Raw genomic sequence first — 27,920 nt, forward strand, 5'->3', positions numbered from 1 at the left:
GACAAGTCATCCCTTTAACTAGGAACTGTCCTTCCTGGCTCCTAACATTAGTTCGCCCCCCCCCAGCCTATTTCCCCTCCGCTAAGCTCAAAGAACAGCAAGCGCCGCCGACTGAATCAGGCGCCGGGTCCCGATCTGGCGCTCCATATTGCCGACACGGGCTGGCAGCTTCTCTCCGCGGGTTTCAGCCGGGGGACCTTTCGCCTGCACGGAGCCACGGCCCTTCCCTGGCTTTGATTCCCTTTCCGCGCTGAGATCTTTCCTTTCCTCCCTCGCCTCGCTTCCTCCCGCAGCTCTTTTGTCTCCACCGCGCTTTCCATTCTGGGTGCCACGTTCTCTTTGGCCAGCCATATTTCCCCTCCCTTCTCTTAAACATTTCCTTTTTTATTGTTTTTACAAGGCCGGTAGGAACCAGAGGAACTTACTCCCGAGTAAACATGCCTCGGACCGCGCTCTGATCCATCCATCCTCTCACTTATGCGCATCTCTTTTACGCGCTCCGCTCTCCAGACCCGAAAGGGTTTCCAGAGCGCAAGCTAACTATTTAAAACCAATCTTTTTTCCCCCTCAGTCAGCCCCCCCCAATTCTTTTATTTCTACCCCCCACCCCTGTGCTCTGGGTTCCCCTTTCTCTAGACCGCGCTGACTTCCTCGCAGCCTTTTGCAGAGCCGCTTCGGCAGAATCGAGGCGTCGGCCCATTTCAAACCGCAGGAAGGCGGCCGATGGACGGGGCCTCCCTCTTAGGAAGTTCTCAGCGGATGGACTGGACTTTTCCTCTCCTCCCGCCTTGGGAAGTTAAAAAAACCCCGCTTCTTTCCCCTCAAATACTCTTCCCAGTCTTAGAAACAGGTTTGCCATCTCCACCCTAACTCTTGCCTGCCCACACGAATAGATGGGTAAGGAGTGTGTGTCCGTCCAAGTGACTTTACTCAGAGTAGACCCATTGGACTTAATGGACCTCAGTGTCCATTCATTTCAGCGGGTCCCCTGCGGGAGGGATCAACAGAGATCAAGGGGTTTCTGGAATCTAGACGTGTGAAAACAAGGATTCCAAGTCGCCCGCGCGGGTGCAAAGTGAATTCTTAGATCAGCTGCGGGTGGCGGAGAGAGGACGGGACCCTCGTGCGTGCCTGCCCGTGTGGACACGCAGGCACCAATCGCTTCGTCAGCCGGAAACGCATTTCCTTATTCAGATCTAGTTATCACCCGGCTTATTCACAGCAAACAAGCAGAGGGATTGTGCACAAGGCGCAAATCCTCGCATTAGGAACCCGCTTCCTTCGCTCGTCTGGAGTTTGGAATTTGCAAAGACAAGGAGGGAGATTTCCTAGGTGAATTCTTACACCTCTCCCAATACACACTTAGAGTGTGTGCTCTAAGTCGGCAGGAGAAAATAACTTCTACAGAGTAGCTGGGGAAACCCAGCCAGGTTGGTACGGTATAAACAATAAAATTATTATTATTATTAATTATTATTGTGTTTAGGTGTGTTTTTGTAAACCGACCCCACGCCCAAGAAAACGCTACATAAGCAAATGTCGGGTTTCTTCCGCGCGCGCCCCAGTCCATTGCCGGTTTAATTTTTGCTTACCTCCGAAAGTAGCTGGCAAATAAAATAAATTGGGAATTAAGAGAACATCTCTCTAGAATGCGTTAAGTGGGGGGTGGTTGCGTAAAGGCGCGAGCCAACCTAAATTCACCATTTGAAGGGGGTAAACCCTACGTACGTTTACTCAGGAGTAAGTGCCATTGCACAAGGCCTTGCTCCACTTGCCTGGGAATAAGCCGATTTGAACTCAACGGCACTTACTTCTGAGTAGAAGGAAAGACCCCGCTGTTCACCTCCCGGATTTTTACTAAGTTTGTAACCACCAACGTGTTTACTCAAAAGCCCGACGGAGTTCAACGGCGTTTACTCTTCAGTCGGTGAAATTAGGATCGCAGCATTTAGAAGTCCCTAGCTTTTTGGTACATGTGTTTAGATTTTCTCCGCTGCCCCAGCCCTTCAGATAATCCTGTTTCTGTTGCCTGTTGGGTCAAAGTCCTTCCTTTGGATAAAATGCTCTCCGAAAGCTTAACGCGTAAAAAGGTATTATTTACTCGATCATTTGCTTACAGAGGAGAACGAAGCTCGTTTCACTTAACGCACTTTAAAAAAATCTTATTATGTTAATTTATATACCGCTTCCATGCGCCAAAATGGCATATTATCACAATCATCATTTTATTGCATAAAAATACATTTAAAAATTCTCCTTTCGCGTGCATCGTTTTTAATAACCTTCGGAGCCTCAACGGAATTCTTATGAAGCAAAAATAAAAAGGAGGAGACATATTTTCCCCTGTTTTTTTTTTTTTTGTTTTTAAAAGTCGGCCTCCCTCCCACCTTCTTTAAATTGCCCAAAATGCTGTTTACTATCATTTTAATTACGATTATTAAGAAACAAAGAATGCCGCGAAAAGGAAGCCTCCTTTGGAAAGATAGCAAGACGAAATATTGGCCAGACAGGAAGCATCATTCAATTTCGCAGGGCGAGGGGAGGAGAAGGACGTGTTTGATCGGATTTGGGTTTTTTGGCTCTTTTTAAACACCTAAAAGAAGCCCAGTTTTCAAAAGAAGCGCTTTATGGTATCAGGGTGGGCTGTGATCGTGGCGTATTTTTCCACTGAGGAAGAAACCTGGGCAATTCAAGGTCAATCCCTCCTTCCCCTCTCGCACAAACCTTTTGTTTATATATTTACTCTCGGACCTTTTTCTTTGATCATAGAAAGAGTGGCTTTAGCAGTGATCTTCCTCTCGCGATTGAATCGATGGGCGCCGAAAGGAAACCGATGCCAACCCCGCCTCTTGCACGTTGTTACGAAATTGGAAAGGAAAACAGAAAATGATATGCAAAAGTCCTTTCCCCGCCTTTGAGGAAGGTGCTGCTAGGGGGTTTAATCTAATCTAATCTAATCTATTTATCTATCTATCCATTCATCCTGTTAGATTTACCTGTATCTAACCACACACACACACACACGCATATACGCACATCAGGGGTTGTATTCAGCCAAGCTGTACTCTTAGTAGACCTACTGAAACGAAGGTACCGAAGTTTGTCATGCTCGTTAAATTCAGTGGGTCTCCTCAGAGTAAGGCTTCCGCTCACTTATCGTGATAACGTCGACTGAGTTATTTTATCTCTCCGGTTTGAAAACCAGGCAGATTTGAAGAGCTGGATTCTGAACATTTTAGGGGGTGGGATACAGGAGTTTCCTTTAAAAAAAAAAACTTTTAAAAATTCCAGTGATTCCGCTTTCTCCCTTCTGTCCTTTGTTTGATTTAGAAAAAAGGCCATATACGGTGATGAGATTTGGCGATTGGGGGCGGAGGGGGGGGGAAGAGAAGGGAAGTGTGACTTGTTAAAGTGGGTCATATTAGAAACGCCCGCAGAGAGAGATTTCCCGAATTGAACTTTGAAGAAAGTCCAACCCCCCCCTTGTCCTGGGAGGCGGGAGGGAGAAGAGAGAGAGAAAATCATTTTCTTTTTAAAGGTCACCCTCCCTTTTCCCAGGCACTGATTGACAGCTGACACAGCCATCAGTCCTCGCTTGCTACTCTAGAACAAAGGCCCGCTGGAGAAAAACAGACGAGTCTCTCTACGCATAACGGATCCCGCATTTTCTTATAGTTGCAGTTAATAAATAATAATAATAATAATAATAATAATAATAATAATAATAATAATAATAATGTGCTGCACGAAACAGAAATATCCTTGCCCTGAGGACTGATCAGCCTGCCCTTCCCCAAATATTTTATCCAGGCAATAATTTTTTTAAAAAGGGGTCTTAGAAAGTCTAAGTCCGCTTGCCTCTGGTTGTGGTGGTGGAAAAAGCACTTTTATACATGTTCAGAGGCCGGGTAGTTCCGTCAGGTATCCTGGGGCCAGATAGCCCTGGCAATTCAAAGAGGGCCCGGGGCAGATAGGAAAGCCCGGAAGGTATCGTTTTATTGGGGGGGGGGGCGCAAGCGAAACCTGGTACTGACTGCTCCTCTCCCTTACGCACATAAAGTGGTTTGTAATGTTAGGGGCGGGCGCGAAGCAGGAGAAAAGTTTCAGGCATGGTACCTTAACTTGGACGCGATGCTGCGGAGGTGGGTTAGGGAAATAACCCCTCCCTGCTACCCAAAGTTGATCAACAGGGCAATCTCCGGCGTGTTTAGGGGGACGTTGTCTTACTGTGTTTAACAGGGCTCAACCCCAGGAGGACGCGGCTCAGGAGCTGCGACCCTACTCACGCCGGAGTAGGCGTGCAAGCTGCGATCCTAGATGCACCCACCCAGGAATAAGCATGCAAGCCGCGATCCTATGCACGCTTCCTTAGAAGCAAGCATGCGAGGTGCGACCCCCGGACACCCTTGCGCAGTCCTAAAACGCGCTTCCCTAGGGCCAAGCGCGCAAGGGCAGATTCTCCCGGGAGCAAACCTCACGGAACACAGCGGGCTTACTCCCTAGTAAACACATAGTAAACACAGAAAGCGAGACAAAAGAGACCACCCTTTCCCCCCTCCAAAAAACCCCAAAAAGTTTTGGACTCACCTAAAAAAGTCGTTTTTACAGTAAAGCTTCCCTTCCCTGGAGAAACACTTCTCGGTCAGGTTGCATTTACATTCACAGCACTGAACGCATTTGACGTGCCAAGCGCGGTCCAAAACGTTCAAGAGGAAGCGGTCTAGGATGGGTCTTTTGCAACCGGCACAGTGAACCATTGTCTTTGGTTAGGGGGGCGGGCGGGTGGTTGGGGGCTGTGGCTGTGGCGCTGGGTATGTCGTCGTGAGTTGTTTTTTGTTGTTGTGTGTGTGTGTTTTTGGAGGCGTAGTAGGATCAAAAGTTTGCAAGCAAGGCTGGAGGAGGCAGACAGGCAGGAGACGCTTTTCCTTCCCAGATGGCCACAGTAGAGGCAGAAATCAACGCCCAAAACAAGCACCCCAAGACACACACCCGGGTGTGTGGGTGGGTGTAGGGAAGACCCTCCCCAGCCTCGGCGCTTTTGAAAAACCTTCACGTTGGAGCAAGCTGCCTGCAGAAGTTGATCTTCTCAACGAAGTCCCGGCGGGAACATCAAACTCAAAAGCCAACGATCATCACCATCATCAACAACATCAATAAATCTTCTCTTTGAAAAAATCTTCCAAAAATTAAAAACTCCAGCGTCCAGAGGAGGCCAGGCTGGCAGCTCAAGAACCAGGGACTGAAGCTAATCTTCTTCGTGGCCTTTTTCTGGTGGCTGAGGTTGTTGCCAGATAAAAAAGCCTTCTTCAAGAACCTGAATTATTATTATTAATAATAATAACAACAACGAATGAGAGCAATCAAGGAGGCCAAATCAGGTGCTGTCAGTATGCTGGAAGGTAAATGAGCATGGGGGGGTTGGGGTGGAGGTGGAAACAAAGGAGTCCTCGCAGGTTTGAGGTAGAGCAGTCAGAGGTCAAAGTGCAAGTCACATCAGAGCCCCCTCCCCAGCATTTAAAAAAAAGAATCGTCCGAAATCATAGGCTGCAATGCTTGGGGCATCTCAAAACGAGGAGCCTGGGGGGGGGGGGTCTCAAGAAAAGGGAGAGAGGAGATATTTTGAGGAGCCAGAGAGGAAGGGATGGCGAGGAGGGGAGAGAAATATGATGTCTGCTATATAAATAGAACGATGCTCATATTAGGAAATCGACCGGGAGGGGGAAGTGCAGGCTCTCCCCCCTCTCTCGTGACAAAATCAAAACAAAAACAATTTCCCCCTAATTTTATTTTAAGAACACCCCCAGATCGGTGCTGATAATCGCCCTCCTCCCTTTCCTATAATATAAAATCCTTTGGGGGGGGGGTGGGATGGGGGTACGGTAAGCAATCAACAGCGACCAGCAGCAGTTCCCTTACCCCTATGGGCTCGGAGTGAGTCCAGGAGTCAAAAACTCTTTGGCCCGGTCCATAGGGACACGCTTGATGCGGGGCTGGCTTGGCGAGGACGTTCCCGGGCTGCTGAGGACATCCAGCAGGTCCCCCAACCTCTTAAAAATAATAATAATAAAAATCGAATTAAAGGAGCTCTTCCCCTGAGTCTCTTCTTGGCCGATGCTGGAGGCGAGGGGACGAGGCCTCTGGCAGGCGGAGCTGCCTGTGCTTTTGCTGCTGCTGCTGCTCCGGGCTCTCCAGTCCCGCGCGCGCCTCGCTCTGCCTCCTTTCCCGGGCTGCTGCCGCTGCCGCCGCCGCCGCTGCTCCTTCCAGCCTCGCTATAGTCTGCATGTTGGCCGCCGCCTCCACTCCGGAGCCTTATGCAGGGACCCGCCACGTCACCGCCGCCGGCGCCCAATCCGAGGGCGCCCCTCTCGCCCCGCCCTCCCCTCGCCCATCATCAGAGGCTCCTCGGCGAGACCCCGCGCGCGGCAGGCGGAGGAGGAGGCCAGCCGGGGAGCCCGGCCCGGAGCCCGACGGCGCGGACGCCGCTCCCACCAGGTGCGCTGCTGCTGCTGCTGCGCTCGCGCGCTCCGCCGGGGCGAGGGGGGGGGGCGGACAGAGCAGGGTTGGGGGCTGTTTAGGATGGGGAGAAGGAGGAGGATCCTGGAAGAGAGAGGACCAGGAGGAGGAGAGAAGGGGCTGCCTGCGTCCTCCTCTCTCCTCGCGCTCTTCTTCGCCGAAGTTGATGGAGATGGAGAGGGGGGAACTTTCGGGAGAGTTTGAGCCCGAGGACCGGGAGGGGTCCCCCTCTGCACCCGCCGCCCCAGACGAGTAGGTCCTTTCGGAGGAGAGCTGCAGGCGAGTCGTGTTGTTGTATTCATGTTGTTGTTGTTTAGTCGCTTAGTCGTGTCCGACTCTTCGTGACCCCCTGGACCAGAGCACGCCAGGCACTCCTGTCTTCCACTGCCTCCTGCAGTTTGGTCAAACTCATCCTGGTAGCTTCGAGGACACTAGTCAACCATCTCGTCCTCTGTCGTCCCCTTCTCCTTGTGCCCTCCATCTTTCCCAACATCAGGGTCTTTTCCAGGGAGTCTTCTCTTCTCATGAGGTGGCCAAAGTATTGGAGCCTCAGCTTCACGATCTGTCCTTCCAGTGAGCACTCAGGGCTGATTTCCTTCTGAATGGAGGGAGAGGTTTGATCTTCTTGCAGTCCATGGGACACTCAAGAATCTCCTCCAGCACCATAATTCAAAAGCACCAATTCTTCGGTGATCAGCCTTCTTTATGGTCCAGCTCTCACTTCCATACATCACTACTGGGAAAACCATAGCTTTAAAGATAGGCATGTGTATGTATGTGTGTGACATAAGCATAGATATATATATGTGTGTGTGTGTGTATGTGTATGTGTATCTTTATTTTTCCTTTATAAAAGGGGTTGCATCGAACTAGGAACTTAGGCAATCATGCCTTATACAGAGCCAGACCCATTTGGTCCACTTGAGGTCAATATTGTCCACACGGACTGGCAGCCGCCCTCCCCAGGGTTTCAGGCGAGGGATCTCTCCCTGGAGACGCCTGGGATCGGATGTTGGGACCAGCTCGGGGGCTGTGCTGCCTAGTGGACCAGCGGGAAGCGCTCGCGTGGGTTTCGAGGGGTCTGCTCTGAGCGCGGCTAAGGTTGGGGCGCAACTTCTCGACCTGCTCGGAGCAGAAAGGGAAGGGGGCAGTTTATTGTAATCTCTCGTCCGACTTGAAAGGAAGGAAACTCAACTTCATTGTATACAATTTATCTCTCCCTGTGTGTTTTATAAAAAGTTTAGCATTGGCAAAAGAGATGCGTGTGGGTGTTTTGCTTTTGGTTTTGCTGCGGGTCGGGGCAAGAATCCCCTCCTAGTCTGAAATGGAAATTGGGCCTCAATACGTTGCGGGTGGGAGGCGAGACGAAGATAAAGTCTGTGTGTGTTTTGTGAGATGTCAGGGCGAAATGTCTAGATGTCTAGAACCTCGATTGCTGACTGCGTTCTGCCTGGACTTCACAAATAGCATTCGATCCCCAAGGAGGAGATCCTGGGCGTTGCGGGGGGGGGGCGTACTGGGAAGATCACACAGGATGCAGGCAGCTCCTTCAAAAGCCAATGTGCTGGCAGATCGAAGGGGCAGCCTCGGAGCGGACCGAGGGAGAAAGACCTCGCCATCCGCGAGAAGAAAAAAAAAAAAAGGTATTTTGGAAGGAAGAACTTTAGTCCGGGAGGACGCGGGTGGATAAGATAAGATCGTCCTCACGTTCCCTAGATCTGCAGTAAAAAGGGTGTACAATGTGTATGTATGCATACTGCGGATATACGTGTGTCAAGTGTGTGTGCATGGGTTGCATTCAACTAATTTTTACTCACTGAAATTTATCGATACAAGTTAGGCTCGTTATTTTCAATGGCTCTCTCTGTGTATAAATATATATTTATAAAACATACAGTACACAAACTCTCCATGCTTTGTGAAGGATGCTGTTTCATGTGACCATTTTTGGAGGGGGGGGAGGGATTTCCGTGAAAGATGAACTCTTGAGCTCTGGGTTAGGCCTCGAGGCTGGAGTGAATTGGGGGGAATATATTCATCCACATATGTATTCCCCTCCCTTTTTACTCCCCGTTTGTCTTCTGTACTTTTACACACACACACACACACACACACACACACACACACACACACACACACGGGGGCTGGCCAGCCTTTGGAAATGGATGACTCGAGGAGAAGACAAAAAGATGTATGTGTGTCGTACTAATAGCTTAATCCAGGTAGCACTTGTTGATCTGGGGGAAGGAAGGCCGGAGACACCCCCTCTTTCCAGTCCACACCTGCCCCCTTCCCCGAAAATAGAAGTTTTAAAAGTCGATTTCCATTAACTGCAGAAACGCGAATCGCTTAAAATCTCCCCTTCTGACAAATTCCCCACCTAAAATCTTGCCGCTTTCGGTCAGGAGGCTCAAACCTCTGAGAAAACAGCCGTGTTTGTTTGTTTTTTAACAGGAGAGAGCTACATTTAAATCCCCCTCCCAGTCAAATCCCTTCTCAAATAGAAGGCTAACAAGTTCTCGCCTTTGGGTTTACACAACATGACTAGCAAGATGAGTGGAGCCGAAGAATTTCGCAGGCAGACGGTATTCCGACACTTCTCCGGTTCGGTTTGGCTCTCCGAGTGCCAAAACAAACAAACAAGAGAAACCATAAAAATAAAAAAATAATGAATTTAGTTGTAATTGTTTTTCATCTCGAATGACTAGAAAAAGGGATAAAATAATAATGGAAACAAAAAGATTGCTGTTGCTATTAATTCTGCTAATAATAATAATAATAATAATAATAATAATAATATACAGTAATAATTTATACCACCTTTAACGGTCTCATTTCTACTTATTTTAGGTTTGTTTATTTATCCTGGGGGAAAAAATCGAACTCCTACATTTTTTTCCTTCCTTATTATTTCGTTTTTCTAACGGAACAACATTCTTACAAACCAAGGTTTCTCCAAAACTGCCACACAAATGCAAGTTTCCTTTTTTTCAAAAAGTGAAGTCGGTTTGTTCCCTAAAGTTTCTCCCCTTAGTTGGAAGGGATGTGAAACCAAGAGCGTTTATTTCCCGTCTAAAATTTGCTTAGGATCCCGATGCCAGTTCTTTCAGAATGAATTATTTGCTTGGAGACCAAACATGTGGTGTTAAAACAACGGGGTGAAGGCGAAACTATGGTGTTTTAAAAACTCCTGTTTTTGGAAATAAGATTTATTGAGCGCAGTAGGACTTAACTTCTGATGAGAGGCGCATAGGATTGCGCTGCTGCTGTTTCTTTTAACGTAGTCGCTCCAGAAAGTATCCCATCCCCGAATCAATTCAAGAGATAACCTTCCTCCCCACCTCAGCTAATCTCTTGACTCTCCACCCCCGAAGTATTTCTGCTATCTTGCAAGTTTGCCATAAACTGATACATCCTGCCCCCCCACAATAACATAGGGCGGAGTGTGAGCTTAGCAACACCCCTATTCTTCCCCCAATCACCCCTCTCAATCCGATTTACAACCTAGTAAATCCAGAGTGAAGCCTCTTTGCGCTCCCCTGTTCGAAACACGTTGCTTAGGGGAGCAGACCCCCAGCCCATGTTTTCCCCATGAAATCCGTTTCCAGATCTGGACCTGCGGGTCAATTCTACAGAAACGATTAATACGGAATACTGCAGCCCGGCCACCAGCAAACTAGTGAGATGCGTTTACCATTAGTTTAAGAGAATGAGATAGCTGCAATCCTAAGCGAGCGTGGTTTAGGAAGAAACTCCGCGCACCCGATAGGGACCTGCTTCCAAAGAAATCTCCTTACATAAGAAGATCTGCAGGCGTTGGAAGGATCTTAGACTGCCCAAGGATTTAGCCGGGCAGCCAAGGCGCGCAGTGGGTCGGATCATCGAGCTGCTCAGACCGCGATCCTGAGCGCCCCAACAGCTCGATCCTATGCATGTTTACTCAGAAGCAGTCGCCCTTCAGCTTTGCTCGAGAGGCGTGCCTAGGCTTCGCTGGTCGCGTCGGAGGTTTCCTAGGAGAGTAGTCTCGCGATTTACCCTCTCCGAGGGCGCTCCCCTTTTACTGAAGCCAAGACAGTTTGCATTTATGAGCAAGAGGGGGTTCAAACAAACGCTGGAAAAAGAAAAAAGCTTTGCATGGACAGATTCCTCGTCGAAGACGTGCCTGGAACGGATTCCGACGTAACTGTGCAGATTCCGTGTCTAAATCGTCTCTGGGACGCATTCCGACGTAACTTTGCAGATTCCGTATCTAAAGCCCGAGCTAACTTTACGGATTCCGTGTCTAAGGTGTCTCTGGGTTTTGCCATTGCTTGTCTGCTTCTTGACTTTTTGCCTATGTGGGTGTAGAAAAAGGGGAGGGTTCCCGGGGGGGGGAAAGGTATGGGGGTTCATAATGATTCTCACTGATTTCCCCTCCCCCCCCATGTAGAGAAAGAAGAGAAAGTGAGAGGGGCAGGGAAGGAGGGAGAGGGAAAACACGGGGAGAATAGGAAAAGGTAGAGAGAACGGGAGAAATAAAGGGGAAGACACGTCTCTTTCCCCGCTCCAAATAGGACTCTTTGAGAGCTTCAAAATACCGATTTATTGAGCTATAATTCGAATTTGTTTGTGGGAGGTTACCTCCAGCGTTACTTCCCAGTGCCTCTTTCCGTCACTTTCCTTTTCGCAAAAAAGAGAGAGCAGACATTCTTAAGTTTGGGGCGCAAGCCGGTTTGCTGTGCAAGTCCCTGCTCCCCAGCTATAACTGCGCAACCTGAATTTTTGGGTGGGAGGGGATCAAATCTCCTTCTTTTGAAAAAAGCGACAGCGTGGAAGCCCCCTTTGAGATAAGGGGGGTGAAAATGCACGGGGGGAGCGCGCGGAGTCACTTGTTTTGAGACAACTGTCGTCTAACATACCCACAAGGCGCGTGAAAGAGCCGACATCGTCTAATGTCCCTGCACAGAAACAAGGAAGGATGCTCAGTGAACTGATTGACTGGGAGAGCCCTGAATGGGAGAGAGGAAGGGAAAGAAAGAGAGAGAGAGAGAGAGAGAGAGAGAGAGAGAGAGAGAGAGAGAGAATGAATGAGAGATAGTACAAAGGAGAAGAGGGAGAGGCGAGAGCCCAGAGTCCCTGGCCCCATATCTCCAGAGGGTCCACTTGGCGGCCAGCGCTGAGCTCCTCCTCCTCCTCCATCCTCCGTTCTCCTGCCAAGCTGCACGGCCCGCCGGCTCCCTCCGTCCCCTCCCAGGCGACAGATGCACCAGCGGTGCCAAGGGACCCATTCGCCTTTGACTCCAGCCCCCCAAGTGAAAAGCGCTGATGCGGGATGAATAAGGCGCAGGAGATGAGCATCGCAGGCCCCTCAACGGTTTGCGGAGATGAGGGGTTTGTGTGTGTGAATTGGGCGGGGGAAGAAACCCAGCTGCGGATTTCGCTGAGCAAGAAGAGACTTTCTTATCAGCCTGCCAGGGCTGGACTTCCAGGAAAGAGCAGGCTAGGAGGAGAATACCAGATATCTATCTATCTAATCTAATCTATCTATCTTATCTATGTATCTATCATCTATCTATCTTCCTTCCTTCCTTCCTTCCTTCCTTCCTTCCTTCCTTCCTTCCTTCCTTCCTTCCTTCCTTCCTTCCTCTCATCTCTCTATTTATCTCTCTAGTTTATTCTTTCTTCATCTATCTTGTTCATTATTTCATTCATTCTTTCATTTATTTATTTATTCATTCACTGTCTTTAATTTATTCTCTGACTATATATCTATCCTTCCTGCCTCCCTCCCTCCCTCTGTCTATCTATATATGTCTGTCTATGTAGTTCACTATTTCTTTCTTTCATTTATTTATTCTCTCTTCGATTTATTCCCCCCCCTCGTTTATTCTCTCCCCCTCTCTCTCTCTCCTTTTTCACTTTCCCAAACAGTTACAGACAGACTGGCTAAGGCTGCAAGTTTTCCTCCCTTTCCCCCATGCATCCAGTCAACAAAAGTATGAACAGTGCAACCCTGTGCCCAGTTCCTCTGAAGCTGCTCTGCTCAATAGGCCTTCCTCCCCAATAACTGTGCTTGAGACTGCAGCTGTATAGTACAATCCTAACCATTTTGACCCAGAAGCAGAATTCAATAGGGTTCACTCCCAAATAAGCTAGGTTCAGATTGCAGCCTATAGTCCACTATGACTATTGCTACAATTTCTGTACCATCCATCATCCAAAGATCAGAGGGCGGTATACAATATAAAAACACAAAAACACAAACAAACAAACAAACAAACAAACAAACAAACAAACAAACACTATACCCCAAACAACAACAACAACACCCCCATCAATTAATCGCACAGGCCTAATTTAATTTGTGTAGGGATGTTTTGTTTAAGATTATTGGTAGGCTGAAGGGCATTGTGAGATCTTTAAAAAGACTCAAGGCACACATGGCTAAAAACTGCATAAAATTCGCAAATGCTAATTTATGTGGCTGAATGCAAATTTTGGGAGACTTCCAGGGGGAAACGCTGCCCTGTAAACAAAGTAAAATATTGTTCTTGTTTGTTTCAATAACGATTGCTTCCCCTGAGACACCCCAAAGCAATAAGCAATATAGTACCATATATAAAACAGTTACACATATAAGAAACAATTAAAGTGATTGCATATATAAAAACCATTTAGAAATCATAAATATAAAAGCAGTTAAAGAAAATGACAACAGCATGTATTTAAGATCAATTCAGATCCAAAACAGATACTGTTGGTTTTTCAATAGAGCCGGACATTGGAAACTTGTTACAAAAGAGGGGGCTTCCTTGCCCCGGACCCTATGATAATATTATCCTTTTCTGCAGCACTAAATCTGGCGAAGTTGCCATCTTTGGTCCAGCATCTTGATTCAAAATGGTGCCTGGCATCTAAAGACAATGGAGACCGCTGTCCCATCTCATGAATTCTCGTGCTGAGTTTGGAGGTGGTGTCTTAAGAAGTGGCCAATCCTATGCTTAGAAAGTGGGTAGCGGTGTAATTTGGCCCCACCTTCTTGATTCAAACATGGCACTTGGCATCCAAACTTGGTAAAGACTTGCAAACCCTTCCGCCAAGTTTGGTGACAATATCTTGGGAGGTGCCAAACCCCGGTGAAGTTATGCCAAAGTGATGCTGTGGTCCACCGTCTTGTTTCGAATTGGTGGCTGGCATCTCAGGAGTTACAAAGACCACTGCTGTCCCCACCTTAGGAACTCTCAGGCCAACTTCAGCGATGGTTCAGCTGGACCTGGGTTCAGCTGGAGAACCCGGGTTTGGGAAACCCTGATCTAGTGTGTCGCTGGAGTATGGGATGGATGAACTTGGCTGGTCTTCCAAACTAGATCCTAAATCAGAGTCACACAACTTCCAGCTCTCTGCATCCCTGACCTTTAGCTGTGATGGCTGGAGTTGATGCAGTTTGGCGAAATCTGGGGGGGCTGCGTGTTAAGAACATAACCCAGCCCTGCTGGATCATGCTAATGGACCTCCTGGTCCAGCAACCTGTTCTCACAGTGACCAGCCAGATGCCCCCAATGGAAAGCCTGCCAGCAGGGCCCTAAATGCAAGAGCACTCTCCCCTCCTGTGGTTTTCAGCAATGGGCATCCAGAAGCATACTGCCTCTGACCATAGGATATAAAACCATATATACTAAAGACATCACACTCACCACTGTTTCCAGGAAACTGAACTATGGTTAATCACTGCGACCCCTGGAGTCTTTCACCACTGAGAGACTGGGGTGGTACCCAACAATGCATTTCTTCCTGTTGGCAGGTAATAAGGTGTTTTCTTGCCAGCTCAGTCTGGGTTTCCTACAAGCATAGAGCAAAGGGGAGCCTGAGAGCATCACCAATATAGTTGCATCATTCTACATCGCTGGTTTTTTAGACAGCCTCATGAGCCAAAATAAAGACAACTAAATAATCATGGGCCTCTGCTCCCAAGAGGATTACAATATGACATTGACAAGAAGACCCTGCTGGGCTTTGCAAGAGTAACAAACAAACAAACAAACAAACAAACAAACAAACAAACAAACAAACAAACAAACAAGACTGTGGCAGTCATGTGGCAACAAGACTGAAAACAGGGACGTGCAAAAGGTTAGGTAGGAAGTGATTAAATGTGTTCACATGTACTAGTTAACATAGACTTTGTTTTGGGATGGGGGAAGATGAAGATTAAAGGCATGAAGGCAAAGGGGTGTTTTTTTAAAGTGGGTTGTTTTGAAGGAGATACTTCAGCAGAGAGGAAAAGAGGCATCATCATAACATTTCACATGGAAGTGAAACAAACAGAGGTTGTAGCCAATAGTTAAGAGGCAACAATGTTTCTGAATGCCAGCTGCTGGAGACCAAGGGAGAGGGGGGGATGCTCTTATGCTCAAATCCTGCAGGCTTTCCCCATTAGGGCATCTGGTTGGCTGCTGAATTAGATGGACCGTTGGCCTGATCCGGCAGGCTCTTCTTATATACTCATTAGACTGACTGAAATTAATGGAGCCAAGTTAAGTCATGATCCCCTTATTTTAAACTAGCCTACTTTGTGCAGCTTTAGCATGGGGTACAACCCTAGATCTACCAATCCTGGTGGCAAGGATGATGATGGTACGTTTTTATATACTGTGGTACCTCGGGTTACAGATGCTTCAGGTTACAGTCACTTCAGGTTATAGACTCCGCTAACCCAGAAATAGTACCTCGGGTTAAGAAGAGATGAGAACAGAAATCGTGCTCCAGCGGCAGCGGGAGGCCCCAATAGCTAAAGTGTTGCTTCAGGTTAAGAACAGTTTCAGCTTAAGAACGGACCTCCAGAACAAATTCTTAACCCGAGGTACCACTGTAGTGTCATCTGCATGCATTGTGCTTGTTGAAGAGCAAGAGGATGGGTGCTTGCCTTCAGGAGCTTCCAATCTGAAATGATGGGAGAGAGAGAGAGACAGACAGAGAGAATTGGGGAGGAAGAAAGACAACTTTTGCCATTTCCTCCCCAAAAGGACCAGGCAGCCACTCACCCTCCTTTCTTTCCAGTATGTTGGTGGGGATGTTTCCTCTGTGCAGTGGGCTATATCTGGGCTATAGGATATGAAAAGGCGAGCAGGAAGGTGTGTGTGGGGGAAATAAGGGAGGAGGTCAGGGCTGTAATTGCTTCCAAGGTCCCACAAAAGGAGATTATTATACAAACCTGTTTCTCCCCCTGCTTTCAAGCATCCCCACCCCTCCCCTTAATGATTTTAGGAACCTGTAAGAGCACTGATCTGGAAAGCGTCAGACTTCCCTCGCAAAACCACTAAAGCAAACCTGCCTTTTGATCAGATGGGTTTTGAAAGGTTACATTGATTTATTGTCAGAGCTTCCTGGCAAAGCCTCCTTTGGTTTTTGGGCAAATCATTTGGGAAGGAGGTAAAGGCGCGGGGGGGGGGGGAGAGGAGAAGGAAGCCCAGGGAGTTGGAGAATGTTGTTTCCTGGGTTTATCCAGGCTGGTTCCTGCAGTGGGTCATTAACGTGACATGAGTTCCATCATGGGAACTATGGGGTGTGCGTGTGTAGGAGGAAACCTGTCTTGTTCACCTTTGCAGAAAAGTATTTGTGTGCACTGAAAGTATTATAAATAATATAAGGCAGTCTTTGCCAACTAGCTGCCCTCTGGATATCTTGGACCACAATTCCCATCAGTCCCAGTTTTAGTCCAAAACTGGCAGGTACCTGGTTGGCAAATGCTGCTATAAGGTGATAGCCAATGTTAATCATGCTCAGAGCAGATTGATTGAAATCGGTGCGTGTGCTGAAATGAGTCGTCGTTGTAATATAGGGTGAAAGCCAATGTTACTCATGCTTTAGACCTATGAAATCAATGCAAAGTTCATTGATTTCATCCGGTCTACTCTGAGTATGGTTTAGTTGGGTATCACTGCTAAGACCTCAACATTTCTCCTAAGTACTGTATAAGAACAGAGAGTGTCCTCTTTGGCTTAATGACAAATGGGAGAAAGAAAGGGGTGGGCAGAGAGGGAGGAAGCTAATTTGGGTGCCAGCTCTTACATAATAGTTACATAATGACCAGGTGGAATAGCCGCTGTGGGGGGTTCAGTTCTAGAGCAGTGTTTCCCAACCTTTTTTGGGCAAAGGCACACTTGTTTCATGAAAAAAATCTCGCGGCACACCACCATTAGAAAATGTTTAAAAATTTAACTCTGTGCCTATATTGACTATATATAAAGTAACTCTCTTTAATAGGAATCAAATAAACACAAAGAAAGTATTTTATAATTACTTTATTATGAAATAGTAAGTTGCAGAATTTATTCAGCACGCAGAAAATGGCCTTTTGGGGGGTGAATGTGGATGAAGCAGGAAGAGAACTTAAAAAAAAGGCATGCATGAAATCTAGCCCCAAACACACACACGCACACTTTCCCCAAAGTGGTTGATGATATTTCCACATGCTTCTAAAATGCACATTAAATAAAACAAGAGAGAGAAGTGCACGCATTCACCTGCCAGCCTCGGAGCTGTGGAATGCAGCGACATGAAGCAATCTGTGTCCTTCCAGGCGCCAGCTCAGACCTGCCGTGCTGTTTCGTTCCCCCGGCGTCGCTGCCTTCATCCAGCCGGATGCCTCTCCTGCCCAAGGGACGTGTCAGCAGCCACCCGGCGTGGGGTAGAGGCAGGACGGCCCCACTTCCTGCTGCCCACAAGGCTTTGGGGTGAGAAACGCGGAGGGGCAGGAGAGTGGAGGTTGCCTTAATTGGAAAAAGCAGGGAGGTAGGCTGGTGTGCCGTGGGAGGGAGGCGGGCGAGTCGGGCGGCGAGCACACGCGGGGCGGCGAGCGAGCTCCCTCCCACATCCCATCGCCGCTCGCTTCGGCTGGCCTACTGGGCTGTCGCAGGCGGAAGGCCTGCGCATGCGCGAGGTTTTCGCGCCTTCCTCCAGTAGGCCGGCCGAAGCGAGCGGCGATGGGATGTGGGAGGGAGGGAGCTCGCCGCCCCGCGTGTGCTCGCCGCCGCTGCCCCGCCTCTCGCCGCCCGACTCGCCCGCCTCCCTCCCACGGCACACCAGTCAACGTCTCGCGGCACACTAGTGTGCCGCAGAACACCGGTTGGGAAACACTGTTCTAGAGGATGTCAATGGCAGTCAGCCCTAGCCAGCTAAGCTAAATTTGAATATGTGTGAGATTTAAGCTGGGTACAGTCTGACTCCAGCAAGCTCCCACCCGTTGGTGATTGAAGCAGAGCACACAGGGGAGCAGGCCACGATCCATGCAGATCCTGTTGTTTCCTGAGAAATGCTGCAGTTTGTTGTGTTTCCCTTCAAGTCAGCTTCTGTCCCAATGGAAAATGTTAAGCAGAGGTGTGTACACTTGAGACAATTCTTGCACACGTGCAGACATCAGCTTCATTGAATTTGAACAGGAGTTTGGCAAACAAATCAGGCAATGTGTGTTGGGTGAAGACTCTCCCAGCAACATTTTGGGCAATATTCTGGTGGAGGGTGGGCCCAGAGGCAAAAGTGGTTGGAACAATGTAGAAGCTGACTTTATTTTTATTTTTTTAGAGTAGGCTACTTTAGTTTAAAACTGTATTTTCAAAAAACGAAATCTAATAAAGGGATTAAAAAATAGAAAAGAACGTGGGTGACTTCTGACAATCTATATGTTGTGGTACACAAGGTGGCAACACGAGAACAGGGCCTTTTCTGTGGTGGCTCCGTGTTGGTGGAATGCTCTTCCCAGGGAGACTCACCTGGAGCCTTCATTATATATCTTTAGGTAGCAAGCAACTCCCCCTACGTTCCGAGGCACCACATGTTTAAGTGAAATCGTGAGTATTGGGAGCAGCAATGTAAAAGCCTGCAAACACCCTCTAAACCTCTGGAAACGCTTGGGGGAAAAAACCATCAGCACTTGCAAAGGCTTGTGGGGTTGCTCGATGGCCATCATCTCAGGTGGCTTTAGAAGATGACGGGACAAATTGATGGAGGGCAAGGCCACCAATGGCTACTGACGGAGACCTGCCACCTCCACTGTGGGAGGCAGGAATGCTTCTGAATGCCAGATTCTGGAAACCACAGGAGAGTGCACTTACGTTCGAATTCTGCAGCTGGTTGGCCACAGTGAGAAGAGATTGTTTTACTAGATGGACCTCTGGCTTGTCTTAGTTAATGCCAGAACTCTGATTATGGGGTTTGAGGTTGGAGTGGGGGCTCTGTAATTTGGACGTTACCCACTATAACCCCCAACTATTGCATAAGTCTGGTTAGTGCCTCCATTTTCCAAACTTAAAACTGGTTTTCCTCATTTCCACATCAGTTTTCAATTAAAATAAAAACTCTTGAAAATCCTCTTGAAAATCCATCAGCATCCTAGTGTGAATTTGTCCTAATATCCACATTTTTTTTTGTTTGCCATTACCTCCAATATACAATGGTACCTCGGGTTAAGAACTTAATTCATTCTGGAGGTCTGTTCTTAACCTGAAACTGTTCTTAACCTGAAGCACCACTTTAGCTAATGGGGCCTCCTGCTGCTGCCGCACCGCCGGAGCACGATTTCTGTTCTCATCCTGAAGCAAAGTTCTTAACCCGAGGTACTATTTCTGGGTTAGCAGAGTCTGTAACCTGAAGCGTATGTAACCTGAAGCGTATGTAACCCGAGGTACCACTGTAGATATTTTTTGCGAATTGATCTCCTCCAGCACGAACCATTTTTGTGTATTGTTTTCACCAGTGTATTAATTTTTATGTCGCAGTATATGCATTTTTGTACATGTCAGTTGACTAGAGAACTGCGTTGCAAAATTTGGAGAAGTGCGAATTTCTCAGGATGGCAGTGTTTTGGTTACTGCTTTCTTCCAGAAAGTGCAGATTGGGAAGGCTGGCCTTTAAATGTGAACTGAATTGAATTACTCCCTTATCCCTGTGTCTGGGTTCTCTGGCTACTTTCTGGGCCAATGTCACTGCCAGCCCTGGTTGCAATTTCCCATGCACTCTGCGGCAATTATGAATGGACCACACAACACATAAGGCTGCTTGAGTGGGACTCGAAAGGCTGAATGCTTGGGTTGGGAAGCCTCAGTTGCAGCAGAGGCTGCAAGGAGTGAGGCAGTGTGCAAGCCCACCATCCTCCAATTTCATTATGGGATGCAAAGCATTAATTCACCTTTGTCTGACTCTTCCATCCTTCTCTGCTTAGGACAAACACACAGAAACCACCACTACAGTTATTACACTTCCTAATAAATTGGGAAATATTAGCCAGGCCCCTTTGATCAGCTGAGTGAGAATTTTTTTAATACAAAAGGCATCTCAGGGCCAACTGAAAAAGAAAACAACAGCTAAGATTGACATTTAGATAACAGAAGTTGGATGCCTCTGTGGTGCTGCCATGGATGCAGTGGTCTTTGCCTCCATCTTCCAGTTCTGTAAAATGGGGATATTAAGGTCTTTTGTGAACAAATGTTCCTTGCCTCAGCCCTCCAGTCCTGTAAATTGGGCGTATTAACACCTTGTATATCATGGATAAAACCCCAGTGCTTTTAATAGCTGCTTGGGAGACTCTCTCTCTCTCTCTCTCTCTCTCTCTCTCTCTCTCTCTCTCATTATTCAAAAGGTGTTCCCCAGCATCTCCTGTTTTCTCTTTCTCTTTCTCTGTACCTGTATACCTTGACATCTTCCTTTTTGGGGCTTCATTTCCTCAGCCCTCAAAGCCCAACGGCTTCTACTAAAACAGGCAGCCAGGCAAAATGACTTGAGCGTCACTCCTTTCCCCCATTTAAGTCCCAAGGTTTTCGTTTTCAGGCCTTCATCGCTAAAGATGAAACACCCTGTCTTTGGAGGCGGAATCACCATCCTGTCTGCCAGCCGGTGGGCAGCATCAGATGCACATTAAATCTCTGAGTCTCTTCTCCTTGCTCATGATAGCTGGCATCTTGAATATTTGCAAAGGAATGTCTATTTCTTTTATGAAGTGGTCCATGCAGCTCAGTTACTTTCAGTGCCTGCCCTCTTCATTTATTCCCTTTTTCTTTTGGATTTTAGCTTCTAATTTAAAAAAAGATTCTGGTCTGCTTGATTCCCTGATGAATAGTTTAAATAGGAATACAGAAAGCCACCTTATACTGAGTCACAAAATTGTAGAGTTGGAAGGGACCTATGGGGTCATCTAGTCCAACCCCCTGCAATGCAGGAATTTCAACAAAAGAATACAGCTGGTCTTTCTGGATCAGTACTGTCTACACTGACTGGCAGTGGCTCTCCAAGGTTTCAAGCAAGGGGCCTCACCCAGCCCTACCTGGAGATGCCCGGGGATTGAACCTGGGACCTTCTGCATGCAGGGCACGTGTCCTGCCAACTGAGCGGTGGCCCTTACAGTCATGATCTCTAGGTTGACAAACTCCCAGCAGCTCCTTTTTCTCCAAGCCTGAGCAGAAGACAATGCTTCGAAGTTCCCTCTGCTTTCATTTTTAAAATATTCACAAATACTTTTAATATTTCCATACGGCAAACACCGCAGGCAAACACATTTAGGATGTTAGGGAGAGAACTCCATAGCCCTCAATTATTCATATTATTTGCCCACCATCTTGTAATCTGAACAGCAGATTCAAAATTAATAGGGTTATATACATATATGTTTACTTTAAGTTTCTCCCTCTCCTCAAACTCCATTTTCTCTCTTGTACTCTTTGAGTGGGGGGTGGAAGACGAGTGGCTTTCTGACACCCCCCCAAATGGTGAATTCATATGGAATGAATAAGGGAGCAGCCTTCTCTTGTGCACTCAAGGCATTGGATAGCATGAATCTAGCTTGGGACAGAGCTGGGGAAAAGAAAGGTACAATTAGAAAAGGAAAGTAAATTGACAAAGGGGGTTAAAATAGAAAAGATGGAAGCTTTTTGAGACTTTAATTTTTTTGCTAGTGTGGAAGCTGACCTGAAACCAAACTAAATCCATTGCATGCGAACATTCATTTAAAAATAAATAAATGCAAAAGGTACCTATGCTCTTTTTTTCAAAAGGGAAAAGTAGCCTCCATTTTTAACCGAGAAGTGCAAAGGAGAGGCACCTAGCCCTTCCCCTCCTCCCATTTTTATGCTGCAACTCCTTTCCCCTCCAACATTCTCCCTTGCAGGCTTCCAGGTGCTTGTTTGCCCTGAAAAATGTGTCTCTGCGATGATGGTGGGAAAGCAGTTTAGGAGAGGGAAGGTGCGGCGGTGGCAGAAGGGTGAAGCAGCCTGCATCACTCCTATACTGAAAAACCAGTTCTTCCTGAAGCTGCTTTTTTCTCAAAAGCTGCCATCGGGGTTGCAGTATAAAGGCCTGTGTGTAGATGTGTAGCTTAGGCTTGTCAGGTCTTGGCTGAGTTCCAAGGTTGCCCACGGCTGGAGGGGAAGGGTTTGGTTCTGGAACAAGCGAATGAAGATTCAGAGGGCGAGAGGCAGACGATGTGGATGAAGATGTCAGACTGGTGGCGGTCAAGTTCCAGAGAAGGGAGATGGGGAGTCTGGTCTGTGTGTCTCGTAGGCAACTAGGGGTATGTGAGTAAGACGAACCATGATCCCCAGATTCCCATTCCCAGAAAGGGTAAAATTTGTAGAACCAGTGATATGAAGCATCATATCAGGAACTTTTCTCATTTGTCTTCTGGGCAGGAACTGTAGCCTAGAGAGCCTCCTTGATGGAGAAGACTTGAGGGCTACATTTGACTGCCCAGGGCCTAAGACTCCCTACCCCTGAACTGGATGAGGTACTGCAGGGGGTTGGACTAGATAACCCTTGGGGCAGTGGTGTAGTGGGGGGCACAGGGGTGGTTGCCCTGGGTACAAAATTCTTAGGGGCATAAAATTTCAGCACCCGGTGCTGCCTCAATACAGCTGCGCACTTCCATCACTGGGCTCTGTTGAAAACGGCTTCTCCATGAGAACCAGGATGTGACCTCTCCAGACAACGGAACAACTCTTATTTTCTTATCTCTGTGGCTGTGATCGCCTGGGTGATGCGGATAACATTATGCAGCTGAATGCGCATGTGTACTCCATCCGCTTCCCTCCCACCAATCCTCCTCCATGTGGTCCCGGGCACTGGCACTCCACGCTATGCCACTGCCTTGGGGTCCCTTCCAACAATTCCATGATTCTATGGGAAACGATTTGAACGACTGAAAGCGCTATACCAATGTTGGCAAGGTATTATTACGTGACCAAGGAGTGCAGCCAGGAACAGAGGATCCGAACAGGGAATTTAAAAACAAGAAGAGAAAGAGGGGGGAACTCACAAAGACGAAAGAAGAATAAAAGGAAAGAAAGGGTGAAGTAAAACCTGGAGAATCTGCGCCATCCATCTTCATTGTCTTCCTGTGTGGAAGAACAACCCCAGCATAAGGAAAAGCCACTATCAAAGTCTCGGCTTTATTTTATATCCTATAGATCAGGAGGGAGGCAAAGCTTTATTTTCGCCCAGAGACTGATATTTTATTTCTCTCTTACCGTTTTATGTGTGAGAGATGTCAGAAAGCTGAAATAGATGGCTAATGCATAAGCAAGAGGAAGCTGGCTTGCCATGCTCCGTGTCATGAGGTCTCCCGGGGAGAACAGGTTGGGGATTTAAGGCTTGAAGGGAGACTCTGGGGGATTTTCTGCTAAAACATCTCTCTTCATAAATTCAACAGCATGGCCGGCTCAATAGGGAGACAGGGAGCTTGCCAGGCGGGCTGGGGGTGGGGGGAAGGGGCTGGCAAGCAAAGTCTAAACACTGCGCTGCCGCCATCGCACAAAGGGATCAATTACTCGCCTTTCAATCTACATACCGCGTTTGTGACATTTCACTCAGAGGTTAAAGGATGGCTGAGTGGTGTGCATGAGCGTTGGATGACAAGCTTAGGGCCTGTTTAAATATGGATTGCGTAGCCAACACAAACACGCCAAAAAAGACCTTCCCCACACCCTGGTCCCTTCATACTTGGACAAGCGTAGCATCAATTTTCTGGGCTCACGCTGACCACTCCATTTGTATCTGGAACCCCCAGCGGCAAACCCTTGTCCTCGTATATATTGTGAAATAAACTAGGTACGCGAACCACAAAAGAAGAGTGACATTAGTCGCCTATAGGTAGATCACCTTTCCTTAACCAATTAAAAGAGGGCTGGATTTGGAAGTGGTCACTGAAACCGGTCGCTGCAAGATCCATGGTCAGGAGCTGCTGACCACTGCCCCATGTGGTGAGCTGCATCACTGCGGCCTCTCAAGGAAGAACCTTCCGGATCTGACCAAGCTCCACCCACCCTGTATGGCCATTGGCTGCTCCTGGGCAAGAAGGCACACCTCTTCCTGCTAGTGGTTGCTTGAGCAACATGGCCAACCTGAGTTATACTTTGCCTCATGTTTCTGGCCTGACTTTTTGGTCCTGCCTTCTGAGCCTGATATTCTGATTGCCCTGCTGCCTCGACTCTTGGTTGCCCCTGGGCCCTGGCTCTATCCAGTGGCTCAGCCTTGACGTCCAACAAGGACCAGAGGCTGAAAAGCGTGGCTGTACTGAAAGCGAAACAGCATTGACTCTAAAATCCTGGACTCTTTTCTGCTTGTTGGGCGCTATGCCCTCCTTTTCCTTCAGATCCCAGTTTGTTTTTTTAATGCACAACCCCGTAATCTTCATTCCTGAATCAAAGACAAGTGTCAGAGTTGGGCCTTGGTATATTTCTGGTAAGGCTTGGCAGGCTTAGTGCAGGAGATCAGGACCCTGGAGAGCTCCCTAGGGAGGAGGAAGTACCAGAGGCTGGATGCAGGGCAAATTCAGGAGAGCAAGTCCAAGATGTTGCTGCAGCAATAGTCGAGGTGGGGGGGGTGGGGCAGCTGGCCGCTTACATTGTCCTGCAGCCAAGGGGTTGCCTCTAGCCACAACCTCTCTGCGGGAACCTACTGTGACATAAAGGGACTATGTCCTGTCCCTCTGGTATAGGCTCTGGGAAGACTGAGAGATGTATGTCTATCCCAGGTATAGGGTGGCGATGGATTCCCCACTTGCCTTGCAGAGGGCTTTGTCATCCTCTGAGTCAGAGGGGGACAGACCTACTTCCCCAGGCAAAGCAACGGTTGGTATACATACAATCATAGAACTGTAGGGTTGAATGGGACCCAAACGGTAATCTAGTCCAACCCCCTACGACGGTGGGTCCTCTCCCACTAGACACCCCTGCGAGGCGTGTTCCCTTCAAATGTGGTTAATACTCCTAGTCTTCCCCATCTTCTGTGCCCTCAGGGTCAGGGTCTGTGAACCTTGGCAATAATTTAGCCTCCCACTGTCCCCAAGTACGTTTGCATACCTACTTCCGTGTTGAAATCTGCCTGCGAAACAATTTCACAAGTTCATTCATAGGCTGATCATGTGTGTGAGAGATCTGGGGTATTTTCAAGAGCAGGGTCAGTTTTTTAAGGGCTAGGAGGTTGCAAACTGCAGGCAGGGATATATAAGGTTGTCCAGCGGTCCTCGAGGTATCCTAGAACCCAAGTCATCGAGATGCCTTGTAGATTAGGACCTTGAACCAGTCCCAAGTATAGCACAGCAGCGCAATGAGTGTGTCATCTCACACAAAGAAATGCTAAAGAGTTGTTCGTCTGGTGCAACTCTTGGACGAGAGAGAAGAAGGGGGGGGGGAACCCTGGCAGTAGATTTGCAGGAACCTTTTGGAGAGTTAAAAATATGCCTCCCTGAGCTGCAACAATTTCCATACATTTTTAACCTCGGGGATTTACTTAGCACATTAAGTTGAAGGCTCGAAGGCCCAGCGCTATCACTTATTCCACTTGTCCCTCCCCAGACTTACCAACCACATATTTTATCATTCGACTTCCTGGTTTTAAACTCATGTTATGGCAAATAATAGATGGTAATGCTTTCTCCCCCCCCCCCACACCCTCTTATTAATGGCTTTTTTCCCTGATAGAACTTCTGCAAGTGAGAATGATTTAAAAGACAGCCTCTGAGCTTCCTTCTCCCTGGCAGTCGGCAAGGAAGCGATATCCGAAGACTGAAAAATGCAAATGTGTAGATATTTCACAGACCCATATTCCCTTCCTTGCTTGACCCCCTGCCACCCCAGATGTTTTGAAACACAAGATTTGAGGTGGTTTATTGTTAAGAATTGTCCACTTCCATAAACCCGCAGAGGGATTGCCTGCTATGAATCCTGCTTATCCCTTTGCTGTACAATTGGCCAAGGCAGATTAAGATTGGCTTGGAATCCAACTAGCTATGAAAGAAGTAAATTCTCACCGGCCAAATTCTTCTGGCCCCTCAGGAACTTTTAAAACACCGTTTCATTGCATTTTCATCCTGGCTCAAGGCGGCATGCTGGCTACCACCACATGTTCATATGCAATGTGGGGATAATAATATGGCCTGCCTTGCAAGACTGTTGTGAGGGCGACTTTCAATGCTCCTTCAAAAAGAGCAGCATCCATGCAGATCTATTCAGAAGCACGTATGATGAATTCACTCAACAGGACTCAACTTTGCTCCAGGGCTAATGATGTTTCATAATGTTTGACCCGCAATTTGCATGCTACATGGCTGCGATAAAAGGTTTCTTCTTAGTTGCCTCGCTGCGGACTTATAACAATTGCAGTTTTGTCTCTCTTTTAGACCCTCCCATGGGATCCAGGCGCCCCGCAGAGTCCCAGCGTGAAAACACACAGAAAGAAGAAGCAACTACGGGATTGGTTTGGCAACTGCCCATGGCACTCAACAATGCACAGTGCACAGCAGGGGCTGGAGAGGCAGAGGATACAGGGTGAATGCACCGGCCATTGACAAATTTAGCACTTGGGTTACTAGTCCTCAGTGACACCCCATACTGAGAGCACCAAGCAACTAGCTTCATCCACTAGGTGGCTACAATATTTGACTTGCGTCTGTAGCTTTGGGAAGCAGCCCATTCTGTTCTGAAGTTGCTCCATCCACTTCGACTCAGATCTTATCAGAAACAAAGTCCTATTTTCTCCCCATTCACTGTAGTGGGGAATAAAAAATGGAGATATATATCTCCCTTTTTGGAAAAGTAGGTGACATTTTCAGGCACAGAAGGTCCTCCAGATTGGAGCAAGCTTGCCAAATTGTAAGCAGATGATATATCTGGGGGGGGGCTTGGGCAGAGCACCTCTTAAAGTTTGGGTGTTTTTATTATTATTAAAAGAAACAAGTCTTGTTTTCCTCCAGACTTGGATGCAATCTGCAGGCATGCTCACCCTTCTGAGGGGATGAAACATGCTAAGTTTCAGAATGATAGTTGCAGTGCTTCTCCTTCAAAGACAGACTTTACTGTTTTGGGGTGGGAATAATGGGAATTATAGGGGTGGAGGAGGAAAGATCATGGATCACCAGAAAAGACTAGAGTGGGGGGAAATGCCACTCGTGCTATTGCATGCCTTCCAAACATCCTAAGAGACATTGTATGTAAGCTGTGAAACATGAAATACCATCACATGCCTGCTGCCAGCCAATACCATTGCTTATCAGATATCAATTATTAATAACATTGCATTTCAATTTTGAAAAAAGAGAGGTGACATTGCATGTCATTTATTAAAAAATGGTCAAAGAGTAAACACTGTCTCATGCCAAATATGACCACAGGATGTAACCAAACTGAGCGTCTAAAACAAAACACAAGTCACCAAGATCGTAAGTGATCATTGCATGGCTCATATAAGTCATTCAAATGACTCAAATAAAAAAAAAATCATTTAAAAATGACCCCACCATATGCTTTTCTATGTAAAGGCATTCCAGACTTTCTGAAGCTCAGAAGTCATAGCTTTTCACTGCTCACAATAAGAAATTCAATTCCAGTAGGAAGTGGACAATTTTTGTTTTTCTCAATGTACCACTGTCAGATATGAAATACTATTGCATGCCAGCAATCAAACCATCAAGTTAAAAAACAACAACAACTGATGGAAATAAAACACTGTGGCTAAGTACTAAAGTCAAGTATCATCAGATGTCACAATCTTTTTAAGATTCATGTCTGCACAATGAGCCTGCAAAGTAGGTTAGACTGAGACAACAGTGAATTTCCTGAAGTAAAACAGTGATGTGGAGAGATGAAAGGGATTCTCTGTGGGCTGCTCCAAGACATTATGGTGGTTGTTGGTAGGATTAGAACCAAAGATAGGAAATGTCAAGGAAGCAGTTTTTGGCTGGTAAAAGGTAAAGGGACCCCTGACCATTAGGTCCAGTTGTGGCCAACTCTGGGGTTGTGGCGCTCATCTCGCTTTATTGGCCGAGGGAGCTGGCATACAGCTTCCGGGTCATGTGGCCAGCATGACTAAGCCGCTTCTGGCAAACCAGAGCAGCACACGGAAATGCCATTTACCTTCCCGCTGGAGTGGTACCTATTTATCTACTTGCA

The 27,920-nt window shown here is 47.4% G+C and overlaps 1 protein-coding gene and 1 long non-coding RNA gene across 2 annotated transcripts in view; one reads left to right on the forward strand and one right to left on the reverse strand.

Moving 5' to 3' along the window:
* LHX1 (LIM homeobox 1) overlaps nt 1-6,258 on the reverse strand; it is a 54,534-nt gene extending 48,276 nt beyond the window's left edge. Inside the window, exon 1 of the mRNA XM_083480067.1 lies at nt 4,588-6,258. Within this exon, the coding sequence (XP_083336193.1) occupies nt 4,588-4,757 (170 nt within the window). The 5' untranslated portion in view covers nt 4,758-6,258. The remainder of the gene's footprint in view (nt 1-4,587) is intronic.
* A 355-nt stretch (nt 6,259-6,613) lies between these two features.
* Nucleotides 6,614-27,258, forward strand: LOC310695557. Its single transcript, XR_014520161.1, has 2 exons — nt 6,614-6,765; nt 26,153-27,258. It is a non-coding gene; the product is annotated as an uncharacterized lncRNA (long non-coding RNA).
* Nucleotides 27,259-27,920: the final 662 nt, after the last annotated feature.

This window comes from Podarcis liolepis (assembly GCF_965112155.1).
Source record: "Podarcis liolepis genome assembly, chromosome: 16".
NCBI classification, from domain to species: Eukaryota; Metazoa; Chordata; class Lepidosauria; order Squamata; family Lacertidae; genus Podarcis; species Podarcis liolepis.